The sequence below is a fragment of the Oryctolagus cuniculus genome, chromosome 20, assembly GCF_964237555.1.
Source record: "Oryctolagus cuniculus chromosome 20, mOryCun1.1, whole genome shotgun sequence".
Classification (NCBI taxonomy): Eukaryota; Metazoa; Chordata; class Mammalia; order Lagomorpha; family Leporidae; genus Oryctolagus; species Oryctolagus cuniculus.
This window is the reverse complement of record NC_091451.1, coordinates 26,743,292-26,756,621: the sequence shown is the minus strand read 5'-3', so window position 1 is coordinate 26,756,621 and position 13,330 is coordinate 26,743,292. Positions and strand designations below refer to the sequence as shown.

Below are 13,330 nucleotides of genomic sequence, written 5' to 3'. Positions count from 1 at the left end.
GCAGGCGTAGGCGTTACCTGCAACACCACAGTGCCAGCCCCTACATATAAATTTTTGTATGTATTTCAGGTGTTCATGTAGGGGAAATTCTTGGACAGGTAATTAATTACTTGATGGAAGGTACAAACTGTGCTTGCTGCCTGCTGTCTCCTGACATCCAGATGGGTTATATCAATTTACATATTCCCATTAAGAGAGGACAGAATGCTCTTTCCCCTATAACTTCACTAACCATAGACATTATTATTTAAAATAAAACAATAGATGGGAAGACATCTCACTGTTTTTTTTCTACATTTTTTAGATTATTAGGCTGAACATTTTTTTTTTCATGTCCATGCATATTAATTTTCTTATGTGACCACTCTCAGTATAGGTTTGATTAATGTGGGATGAATCTAATATATTACATATAGTACCATTGGAGAGATGATTTTCAAAAGCCTGGTTAAATTTTCATTAATGATAAATGATGTTAGGATTCATTATACTTTTGTAAAATTAATTTTTAAATTGTATAAAATAATAGATTGTTAATAATTCATGCATAATGAATAATTGACACTAACAGCATTGTAGTTTTCCTATCGAATCACTTATATTAAGGGGCTCTCAGGAACTATTTTGCTGATGCTCCATGCATTCTACCCCTAGGTTCTGATTATGTGGTGTAAGCATCTTACCGAGGCCACTCCATTCTTACTTGTTCCTCTCTCCCTCTGTCAACTTCTTATCTGAGGAACAGTGAGGTGGTTAAGGATAGACTGGCAATTTTGGTAAGACTGCCACTTTGTCACTATAGCTTCTTCTCGACATATAAGTTTAGGTCTTATCTCATTTATGTGAATCACATTTGACCTTTTGAAAGGTTAGTGATAGTTGAAAAGAGTCTGAAGTTTCGATTAACCATGAAAAGAATATATTTCTGTTTTTTATTCTTCAATTTTCATTAGTTTACCATTTATGGAACTTATGTAATTAAAATCCTTGATGGTTGCTGAATGCTCAAAAAAAAAGCCATGTAAATTTCTTAGATACACCGCACTCTAAATCTCTCTCTCAGCTAAAGCTCCATCAGATACAGGAGTTTATTTATTGCTCAAAATAATAGAAATTAAGGTTGAGACTAGACACATAAAGGCCATGACCTGTGTTATTTTTTTAAAGCAATTTTCATTATGATTATTCAATGTGTATGTCACAGACTGTAGAGCCCAGCGACATGAACAGCACTGAAGGCAGAGACTGCAGGTTGAGTCCTGGGTCTGCTGCTTACAGAGTTGTTACATTACTTCACACCTCATAGCCTCAGTATAAACTAGGGGTTAATAGTGTTCACTTTAATACATTGTTTAGAGAATTAATTTTTATTGTCTATGTAAATGTCCATAAAGTACCTGGCATAAAAGCAGGTTTTCAGAAAATGTTGGTTTTTCCTGCTTTCACTAATTGGAAAAAACTGGAACACAGAGTAAAAGATTTTAGATCATGTGGCCTATGTTTATGAGACACACAGCAAGTAATTTCCTTTAAAAGATGGTCTGTGTATTTGAGATTCTTTTCTTCATAACTTCATTCTTTAGGCCTTAAACAGTTGTGAGCTAGGAAATGCAATGTGAGACTTTTAGTTTCTTGTTTGTGTTTTTACTTCCAGAGGAGATAGGTGCAGAATAAAGTTGAGAGCCATGGGCAGAGAAGTGTAGGTGTTGGATAGGATATTCTCTAGCCCTGTCTCGGTTAGTGTGAAGTTGAATAGCTTGTTGATTCTTTTTCCAAAATGGCAAGGACAGATTGTATTTTGATTTGAAAGACCTAAGCTCACAGTGAGAATCCTTGCTTGTTTATTTTTTGTTAATTTTGTTAAATACTTTAAAAATCTGATTTCTTTATTAAATGTTCTGGGGTCTATACATTTAGAAAAATCTGGTTATTTTCTCTTAAGGGAAAATATACTTATGTTCTTCTCAGATGCAATCAAAATAAGGATCCTTGAGGTCCAGAATAATTTGTCATTAAAGAAAAGTTTCATCACACTGAAATTAATAAGCTAGAAAAAACAGTCATAGATTTTAGGAAGATCATAACAATTAATGTTAAAGATGAAGTTTCCCCACATAAAACAGAAAATGGAAGTATTGGAATACTCAATAAATGTTTACTTCTAATCAGTGATTTTTCTCTGATGTTTCTTTTTTTTAATATTTCTTTGTTTTTAAGTGTTTCAACAAAGTTTTCTGAAACTTTGGGCTTTTTTTGCATGAAATAATTTTCTTATGCATTAATAGGATATTGAGGTAAAAATGAGAGAAAAAAAGTACCTAGAGAATTTTCTAAATTTTTGAAATTACACCCAAGATATTTGCCCGTCTGTTTTGGTGGAGATGTTAAAGATGCTGTCTTCTGCCATATTCCTATAGTAGAATCTGTGCCTCTTTTTTTTTTTTTTTTTCACAACATTTACTTCTATATTTTAAATGAAGATGCATGAGATTTTTCACTGTTCATAGGATTCTTTTATAGTATGTGCTGTGTTTGTTGTATTTTTATTTTTTGAAGATAAATATGTTCTTATAGCTTAGTAGACTTTGCTCTGAATTTATTTTTGAGGACTTATGTACATCAATGGCAGAATCGTCCAGTGATTCAGACCGCTTCCACTGTCGTGACCGATTGAGTCGATGGGCTGCCAGGTCAACTCACAGGGGAATTCGAAGTCATCCTGCAGTAGACGTCACCGAGAAGGTCAACACTATCACCAGTACTTTACAGGTTAGTAAAACAGTGATTGCATTTCACAGATTTTCAGTAGCTTGAGCTGAGTAAGTTTCAGAGAGTGTATTAGTTTTCTTGTTGCTATAATAAATTACCATAAAACTGGGGTCTTAAAATAGCAAAATTTATTATCTTATGGGTCTGTAAGTCAGAAGTCTACCATTGGTCTTGAACTAAAAACTAGGAGATTTGGAGGGCTGCATTTCTTTCCAGAGACTTGAGGGGAAAATTTGATCCTGGTCTTTTCTAGTTTCTAGGTTACCCAACTTATCCTGTGGCCCCTTCCTTCTTCTTCAGAGCCAGCAAGGGTGGGTTGGATTCTTCTCACATTATATCATGCCACCTTCCCTATTTCCCTTTTCTTCTTCTAAGGATGCTTGGGGCTTCTTTGGTCCTCCAGTTAATCCAGGAGAATCTTCCCAGCTCTAGGTTTTATATTTAGCCCCACCTGTGAAACCCTCTTTGCTGTGTAAAGTGTGTTTTTGCGAGTTCCAGGGATTGGATCTTAGAAATATTTGAGGGCCATTCTGCTTTCTGCAGTCAAAAAAGATAATTAAAATACATGATAAGTTGTGGAAGAGTATTTAGGGATAAAGCAGTATTTCCAAATAAAATATTGTGGGAATAATACTTTGAGATTGCCATAGTTGAGCTTCTTATGGACATGGGGCTTTAGAGAAGTTGTTCATGTTTTAATGAAGTAGTTTATTTATGGATGAGTAATATAGAGATAGCATTTTTATTTAGAGGCTAACATTTGACAGTAGTTGGGAGTTTGAGTGGAGACAGTTGGCATGCTTTCTTGGGAAAAGATGTGGGAGGATAGCAGAGTCACCCTGGAAAAAAGCAAAATTCAGAAATAGAATTTTTTTCCTATTTATTGATCCCTTTTGCCTTAGTCTAGATAAGCATGGATTTTGGTTTTTATTGCTTTGGGCTTATATGCTGAGATAAAAAGAGGATGATTTCTGGGATAGAAGCCATAATTCAGTTTAAAAAGTAAGAAGGAGATAGGCATTTGGCATAAGATACCACCTGGGCCACCTGAGTATCCCATATTGGAGTGCATGGGTTTGAGTTTGAACTCTGCTTCTGTTACTACCTTCCTGTTAATGCATATATCAGGAGGTGGCAGGTGATAGCTCAAATGTTTGTATCCCTGCCACTCACATGGGAAACCTGAACTGAGGTCCTGGCTCCTGAATTTGGTTTGGCTCAGTCCAGTCCTGACTGTTGTAGAGATCTGGGGAGTAAACTAGTGAATAGTGGATATCTCTTTATCTCTCTCTCCCTCTCTCTCTCTCTCTCTCTGTCTGCCTTATCCAAGACCTATTCATTTTTGAACTATTCAAACTAATATAAAATTGGAATTTTAGATGATGAACCTTTATAATTTCTCACCAGTTAAACACATTAGTAAGTGGATATTTTTGAAATACTTTGATTAGTTTCTCAAGTGGAACCTACCATATTTAGGTGGGATAATTTTTGTTGAGATCAGAGCTAAATTTGTTGATTATAGCTAAAGATTAAAGGATACTTTTTTTTTTGTTTCTCCTAATGAAGTTTTGAGGTGAAGTAATGATTGAAATAGTATTGCTCCCAATGATTTGCTTCTTTGTACACAGTCTACTAGATTTCCTCTTTTAAGATTTCTTTTCTTTAAAGTGGGTCTGAATTAGCAGAGGTACACAAATGAGATAATGCAGATTCTTTTCCATTTATGCTTTAGTTGCCAGTTTATTATGGAACCTTAGATAAAGATTTAAATTATGTGCTTTGTATTTCACAAAAGTAAATTGCAGATAGTTTTAAGTTGCTGTTTCATTGGTGATAAGATTTACTTGGTATCCAATTTAATTATGATATAAATTAAATGTTTTACAAATTTTTGACTATAGCCATTTGACGTACTACCAGAATTGATTGGGTAAAACAGTGTTTGAGACAATTAGTAATTAGTCCATTATCTTTCTCAAGGACACCAGTCGAAACCTGAGACAAGTGGACCAGATGCTTGGACGATACCGAGAATATAGTAATGGACAGGCTGGTGCTATAGAACAAGTGAGAATATTTCCCTGCATTTTTTTTCTTAACTGTCTTTTTGGGAATATGCTTTTTGGGGAGTGCACATGTGAGATAAATGAGATAATCATTGTGAACAGCTTTAGTTTTTAAACTATTTTACTGTATTATAGTTTAAAATTAGAATAGCCTATCAGATGGATTGCTCACTAGCTTATGTAGATTAGATTCTGTTGAGTTGAAAAGCTGCACGTTAGAGACAGAAGAATTCATGTCATGAATTAGACACTAATTAAATTTGGACAATGGATACCTTCATGGAGAGATAAGGATTTTAAGATGGTTTATTTTAAAGTGATATGTGCTCATTATATTTTAAAATAAAGCTCTTCTCAGTTCCAATCCAAAGAGATAACAATTTTGACAGTTTCTTCCCTCTTCCAAACATTTTCTGTGCATATACAAGCATATATTTGATTGCCTTAAAGGTGGGATAATATAAAATATGTTTGGTAGCTTTTTTCCCTTTAATTATATCATTTCCATAGGACTCGATATAACTCTACTTCATGCTTTTGAACAGTACATATATTCTTTTGCATCTTTATGTTAAACTTCATAGTATGCATTTATCCAGTTTCTTCTTTTGTCAAGTGTGAACAATGTAGCATTTATTATATTATTATATACATATTTATATACATATTTTTATGTAATCCTGCAGAATTATTGGAAGTGGAATTGCTGATTTAAAAGATACACACACTTGAAAATTTGCTACATATTTCAAAGTTGATCTTTCAGGGATATGGCAGTTTAGCTTACTTGACATAGGTATATAAGAGGTAAAGATACTCAGAGTCCCAGCTGCTACACATCTGATCCAGCTCCCTTCTGATGTTCCTGGGAAAGCAGTGGAGAATGGCCCAAGTCCTTGGACCCCATACTGGAGACCTAGAGGAAACTCCTGGCTCCTGGCTTCGGCTTGGCCAGCCCTGGTCATTACAGCCATTTGGGAAGTGAACTGGTGGGTGGAAGATCTCTCTTTCTTTCTCTCTGTCTCACCATCTCTCTCTGTATCTCTGCCTTTCAAATAAATAAATAGATTTTTTTTTAAGAGTAAAGATACTACAGAATTCTGGAAGAAAATGATTAATTTTTATTACTGTTTCATTCTATTTTTACTTCCTTTGGAATTCATTGACTCATCTTCAGTAAACTCTTGGAAAACCAGTTAAGTGTGTTCCTTCGTGAGGTAGGCAATTTGCATAGCGGCTTGGGACACCTGTATCCCATATTGGAGTGCCTGGTTCAGTTCTCATCCTGGCTTCCAATTCCATCTTTCTGTCAATATGCAGCTGGTGATGACTCAAAAATTAGATCCCTGACATCCATGTGGTAGACCAGGATTGGATTCTTGGCTTCTGTCTTCAGTTTTGCCCATTACAGCTGTTGCTGGCATTTAAGGAGTTAAACAGTAGATGGAAGCTCTCTATGTATTTATCTTCTCTCTTTTAAATTTATTTTTATGAGGTGGTATTGTGGAGTAGTGAGTAAAGCAACCGTCTGTGATGCTGGCATCTCATATGGGTGCCAGTTCATGTCCTGGCTGCTCCACTTCTGATCTAGCTCTCTGCTAATGTGCTTGGAAAGGCATCAGAAGATGGCACAAGTCCCTGGGCCCCTGCACTTACATGGCTGACCCTGATGAAGCTCCTGGCTCCTGGGTTTGGTCTGGCCTAGCCCTAGCCATTGCGGTGAATTGGAGAGGGAACCATTGGAAGGAAGATGTCTCTCTCTGTCTCTCCTTCTCTCTCTGTGTAATTGTGCCTTTTAAAAGATAAAATAAATTTTTTAAAAAAATTTTTACTTTACTTCAAACTTAGAGAAACAGAGGGGGACAGAGACAGAGACAAGGGGGAGTAAAAGAGAGCCAGAGAAGGAGAGGAGTGAGGGAGTGTGAGAGACCAAGATAAAGAGATCTTCTGTTTACTGGTTCACCCCCAAAATGGCTGCAGGAGCCTTGGACTAAATATGGGTCTCCCACATGGGTGGCAGGGACCCTAGTACTTGAGCCATCACCTGCTGCCTCCCAGAATGCATGTTATCATGATTGGAAGTGGAATTAGGATCTCAAGCACTCTGATAGGGGATATGCCATCTGAGGCCTACTGCAGCAATTGCCTGCTCCTCTCTGTTCTTCAAATAAAAATAAATAAATAAAAAATTAAATTAATTTGTCATGATTCAAGTGTTGAATATATTCTGTAATAAGAATATTACATTTGTACTATAATTGTTTATTTTTTTGGGCTCTGAATTGTCATATAACTCCCAAATTATAATAGGTTCCTTGTTGTTTTCTTCTTATGAAACAGAAGTATAGTCATGATTCTTGTTTGTAATTGGAAGCTCGTTGCTTGAATGCAGGGAAATGTATCTTCTATAATAAAGGTTTCTATTTTAGTTAGAAAAAAATAGATGTTTTTGCACTTACTGGATTTTAATGATTTTTGCTGTACCGGACGGTTGGAGCTATAGACTTTGTGTGTATTGGGTAGCGCATGAAATTGTTGAAGTTAATTACCTTAATAATAAGAATTAATTTTTTTGCTTTTGAGTTTATTAGAAAAATTGGAAACATTTTTAACTAGCAGCAGAGAACAATCCTACTTTGTATAGCTTGATATTAGCTCCTTAGTTACGGCAGCAAGTTTACTTTAAATCAGGCATTTGGGAAATGAAATTATATATTAGAGAAATTTCTGTACAGATAAGTATTTAAAACACTAAACATGTTCTGTGGCATTACGTCTGTGGTAGGCCTAAAGTTCAATAATGTTAAACTCTCTAGGTGAGTGGTTTTATTATGGACAGTAAATAAACTCAACAGGTATTTTGATCTGAGTTGTTAAGTATATAGAATATGAAGTTACTCATACAAAATAAGGCATGGGAGAGCAAAATTTTTTTTTTTTTTTGAGATAGGGCTTTCTCCTACTGTTAGGCTGGCCTAGATCTACCTCTTAGTTTGTCCAGATTTTTGTCCTGTTAAAACTGTTGATTCTTGATGGCTTTTCTCTTCACGATAGCAAAAGATGTCACTTATTGCATTATATATATTTTTTAACTTTATTTAATAAATATAAATTTCCAAAGTACAGCTTTTGGATTACAGTGGCTTTTTCCCCCAATAGCCTCCCTCCCACCCACAACCATCCCATCTCCTGCTCCCTCTACCATCCCATTCACATCAAGATTCATTTTCAATTACTTTATTTTATTTATTTTATTTTTATTTTTTGACAGGCAGAGTGGACAGTGAGAGAGAGAGACAGAGAGAAAGGTCTTCCTTTGCTGTTGGTTCACCCTCCAATGGCCACCGCGGCCAGCGCGCTGCGGCCGGTGCACTGCGCTGATCCTATGGCAGGAGCCAGGTGCTTATCCTGGTCTCCCATGGGGTGCAGGGCCCAAGCATTTGGGCCATCCTCCACTGCACTTCCCTGGCCACAGTAGAGAGCTGGCCTGGAAGAGGGGCAACCGGGACAGAATCCGGTGCCCCGACCGGGACTAGAACCCGGTGTGCCGGCGCCGCAAGGCAGAGGATTAGCCTAGTGAGCCGCAGCGCCAGCCCATTTTCAATTATTTTTATATACAGAAGATCAATTTAGCATATATTAAGTAAAGATTTCAACAGTTTGCACCCACACAGAAACACAAAATGTAAAGTACTTTTTGAGTACTAGTTATACCGTTAATTCACATAGTACGACACATTAAGGACAGAGATCCTACATGGGGAGTAAGTGCACAGTAACTCCTGTTGTTGATTTAACAATGGACATTCTAGTTTATGGCGTCAGTAATCACCCAAGGCTCTTGTCATGAGTTGCCAAGGCTGTGGAAGCCTTTTGAGTTCACCAACTCCGCTCTTATTTAGACAAGGTCATAGTCAAAGTGGAAGTTCTTTCCTCCCTTCAGAGAAAGGTACCTCCTTCTTTGATGGCCCGTTCTTTCTGCTGGGATCTCACTCATGGAGATCTTTCATTTAGGTCATTTTTTTTTTTTCCCCAGAGTGTCTTGGCTTTCCATGCCTGAAATACTCTCATGGACTTTTTAGCCAGATCCGAATGCCTTAAGGGCTGATTCTGAGGCCAGAGTGCTGCTTAGGATATCTGCCATTCTATGAGTCTGCTTTCTATCATGCTTCCCATGTTGGATCATTCTCTCCTTTTTCATTCTATCAGTTATTATTAGCAGACACTAGTCTTGTTTATGTGATCCCTTTGAGTCTTAATCCTATCATTATGATCAATTATGAACTGAAACTGATCACTTGGACTAGTGAGATGGCATTGGTACATGCCACCTTGATGGGATTGAATTGGAATCCTCTGGCACATTTCTAATTCTTACGTTTGGGGCAAGTCCAATTGAGCATGTGCCAAACATCTCCTCCCTCTCTTATTCCCACTCTTATATTTAACAGGGATCACTTTTCAGTTAAATTTAAACACTTAAGAATAATTGTGTGTTAATTAAAGAGTTCAACCAATGGTATTAAGTAGAACAAAAAAAATACTAAAAGGGATAAAGTATTAAGTTGTTTTTTGACAGGACAAAGGCTGATCAAGTCCCTGTTTCTCACAGTGTCCATTTCACTTCAACAGGTCTCCTTTTTGGTGCTCAGTTAGTTGTCACCAATCAGGGAGAACATATGATATTTGTCCCTTTGGGACTGGCTTATTTCACTCAGCATGATGTTTTCCAGATTGTTCCATTGTGTTGCAAATGATCGCATTTTTTTTTTACTGCTGTATAGTATTCTATAGAGTATATATCCCATAATTTCTTTATCCAGTCTGCTGTTGATGGGCATTTATATAACCACAACCCAGCCATCCCACTCCTTGGAATTGACCCAAAGGAAATTAAATTGGCAAATAAAAGAGCTCTCTGCACCTCAGTGTTTATTGCAGCTCAATTCACAATAGCTAAGACCTAGAATCAACCTAAATGCCCATCAACTTATTGCATTATATTACAATCACTCAGGACAGTGCTGATTTTCATCATGCCTTAACCCTGAAGTTGCCTGGGGACCATTTGCTGTAATCTATGGAGAGATGTGCAACCCAGAAAGATTATTTTTCACAAGTGGTTCTGATGGCTTCCTCACTGAAAATCACAGTGAAGTAATTGCTGCTATGGAATATATCATGCCCAGAAGTGGTATATGTTCTGTGCCAACTTTCATATGACTTACCTGAATTTTTGTTTAAGTCTTTAAAAAGTACATGGTGGGATTATCCATCTAATTTCCTCTCTCTCTCTCTCTCTCTGTCTCTCTCTCTCTCTCTCTTTAAATAATGAGCTTTATCTAGAGAGGGACTCTGGAATGTGACTTTTTTTTCCAGTCTTCTTCTGGAAGATGCTATTGCTGTTAAAATCACTCTGTGGTAAATATCCATTGCCTATTTGAAATTAACGATTCTCTTTTTAAAATAGAGAGATTTCCTAGAAAATAAAGTCAACTCTTTTGCTCTAGGGAATATCAGAAGTTTATTATAACTTAGAATTTATAAGTGATTGTATTGCTAAACCTCAGGAAATGGAATGAGGTTTAAGCATGTGTTTAAATGTTTATTTTCTTGGGATTTAACTTTGTGAACATAATTTACCAAAGGGTGAGAGGTAGAGTTTGGAAATTTAAATATTTGGTTCAGAGTTTTCCTCTTGAGATGATGTCCTACAGTAAGCAAAGTCTAGGAATTATTCCTGTTGGTTTTAGAAGGCCTAAGAGTCATGAGTCATGTTGGAGTAATTTTTTTGTGTGTGTTACTTTTCCTTGAAATACATATGATCTCTATGTTGTTCCTGTGAGTCTTTATAACCTGCATACCTAAATGTGATGCGTTGTTTATAATATGTCAGGCTATCTTTTTGGGGTGTTGAGTAATACTAGAGGAGCATAATGGGGTCCCTAGTGTTTCATAGAGAAGCAGCTACTATCTTTTCAGTCTCTTTGGGAATTTCTCTGTAACCTTAGTATATTCTAGACGCTTTTTGATGTAAACTCACTTGATTATCCCAGCAGTCCTTCTTGTAAGATAGATGCTATGATTATCCTCTTTCCTAAAATAAGAAAACAGGGTCACAGAATGATTACCAACATGCTGGTGGTGCCGCCACGGATGTTACTTGAAAACTTAGCATCAGAATTTATTTACTTCATTGAGTCATGATTACTTGCAGCTTTGTGAAGCTGTACTTTTGTATTTTAGAAAACTTAGATTTTAAGTTCAAAATGTGAAGAATTATAAAATTATACATTGATAAACAAGGTTTTTAGATGGTACTAAGTGATTGAAAAGCAGAAACCTGTTACAGAAGTCTTAATAGTTTTATATTACAGCTGATACCATATCTAAGAATTGGATGGAACAAATGAACAGAATTGGAAAGAACTCTAGTGCCAAGCTAGGATTCATATTGGAGTATTGTCAAAGTTCTCAGTTTAGTTGCCATTTGGGCAGTATGGCAGATTCTTGGGCAGGGTGGCATTGATTTTTCCCTTTCTTCCTAAGTAACAGTTGTTGATTTTTCTCACTAGTCTTTATTGTAGCTGTTCCAACCCAAGAACTGTAATTAGTTGACTAGTGTGACTTAGAGTCTTAGGGTTCTGTGAACTTCATGACTTTAAAAAGTGTTGTCCTATATTGGTTCTTACGCTGTGAATTTCTGGGAGATCTGAGAATATTTAGACTACAGGGGCCATGTGGAGAAGTTGTATTGTTTTTGTCTTTCAAATTTAATTAAAAGATTTGGAACAGAGTCTACTCCTGTGTTATATATTACAATTGATCAGCTTAGTGTTTAAAATACTTATAGAACTATACTCACAGGCAATGCCATGGCTGAGGAAGAACTTCTAAGATCAATCCCATTCACAATAGCTACAAAAACAATCAAATACCTTGAAATAAACTTAACCAAGGACGTTAAAGATCTCTACGATGAAAATTACAAAACCTTAAAGAAAGAAATAGAAGAGGATACCAAGAAATGGAAAAATCTTCCATGCTCATGGATTGGAAGAATCAATATCATCAAAATGTCCATTCTCCCAAAAGCAATTTATAGATTCAATGCAATACCAATCAAGATACCGAAGACCTTCTTCTCAGATCTGGAAAAAATGATGCTGAAATTCATATGGAGGCACAAGAGACCTCGAATAGCTAAAGCGATCTTGGACAACAAAAACAAAGCTGGAGGCATCACAATACCAGATTTCAGGACATACTACAGGGCAGTTGTAATCAAAACAGCATGGTACTGGTACAGAAACAGATGGATAGACCAATGGAACAGAATTGAAACACCAGAAATGAATCCAAACATCTACAGCCAACTCATATTTGATCAAGGATCCAAAACCAATTCCTGGAGTAAGGACAGTCTATTCAATAAATGGTGCTGGAAAAATTGGATTTCCACATGCAGAATCATGAAGCAAGACCCCTACCTTTCACCTTACACAAAAATCCACTCAACATGGATTAAAGACTTAAATCTATGACCTGACACCATCAAATTATTAGAGAGCATTGGAAAAACCCTGCAAGATATAGTTACCGGCAATGACTTCTTGGAAAACACCCCAGAAGCACAGGCAGTCAAAGCCAAAATTAACATTTGGGATTGCATCAAATTGAGAAGTTTCTGTACTGCAAAAGAAACAGTCAGGAGAGTGAAGAGACAACCGACAGAATGGGAAAATATATTTGCAAACTATGCAACTGATAAAGGGTTGAGAACCAGAATCTACAAAGAAATCTAGAAACTCCACAAGATCAAAACCAACAACCCACTTAAGAGATGGGCCAAGGACCTCAATAGACATTTTTCAAAAGAGGAAATCCAAATGGCCAACAGACACATGAAAAAAATGTTCAAGATCACTAGCAATCAGGGAAATGCAAATCAAAACCACAATGAGGTTCTACCTCACCCCAGTTAGAATGGCTCACATTCAGAAATCTACCAACAATAGATGCTGGCGAGGATGTGGGGAAAAAGGGACACTAACCCACTGTTGTTGGGAATGCAAACTGGTTAAGCCACTATGGAAGTCAGTCTGGAGATTGCTCAGAAACCTGAATATAACCCTACCATTCAACCCAGCCATCCCACTCCTTGGAATTTATCCAAAGGAAATTAAATTGGCAAACAAACAAGCTGTCTGCACCTTAATGTTTATTGCAGCTCAATTCACAATGACTAAGACCTGGAACCAACCCAAATGCCCATCAACAGTAGACTGGATAAAGAAATTATGGGACATGTACTGTATCGAATACTATGCTGCAGTCAGAAACAACGAAACCCGGTCATTTGCAACAAGATGGAGGAATTTGGAAAACATCATGCTGAGTGAATTAAGCCAGTCCCAAAGGGACAAATACCATATGTTCTCCCTGATTGGCGACAACTAACTGAGCACCAAAGGGGAAACTTGTTGAAGTGA

At 36.7% G+C, this 13,330-nt stretch overlaps 1 protein-coding gene across 17 annotated transcripts in view; it reads left to right on the top strand.

The window, feature by feature from the left end:
- Nucleotides 1-13,330, top strand: part of CEP128 (centrosomal protein 128) — a 475,965-nt gene that overhangs the window by 29,656 nt on the left and 432,979 nt on the right. For 16 of the 17 annotated variants that reach the window (XM_070065327.1, XM_070065329.1, XM_070065326.1 and 13 more), the window contains 2 exons: nt 2,608-2,769; nt 4,753-4,839. In XM_070065327.1, coding sequence (XP_069921428.1) covers nt 2,623-2,769; nt 4,753-4,839 — 234 coding nt within the window. In that variant the 5' untranslated portion in view covers nt 2,608-2,622. Of the gene's footprint in view, nt 1-654; nt 777-2,607; nt 2,770-4,752; nt 4,840-13,330 lie in introns of all 17 variants that reach the window. The other variant, XM_070065330.1, reaches the window with a different exon arrangement.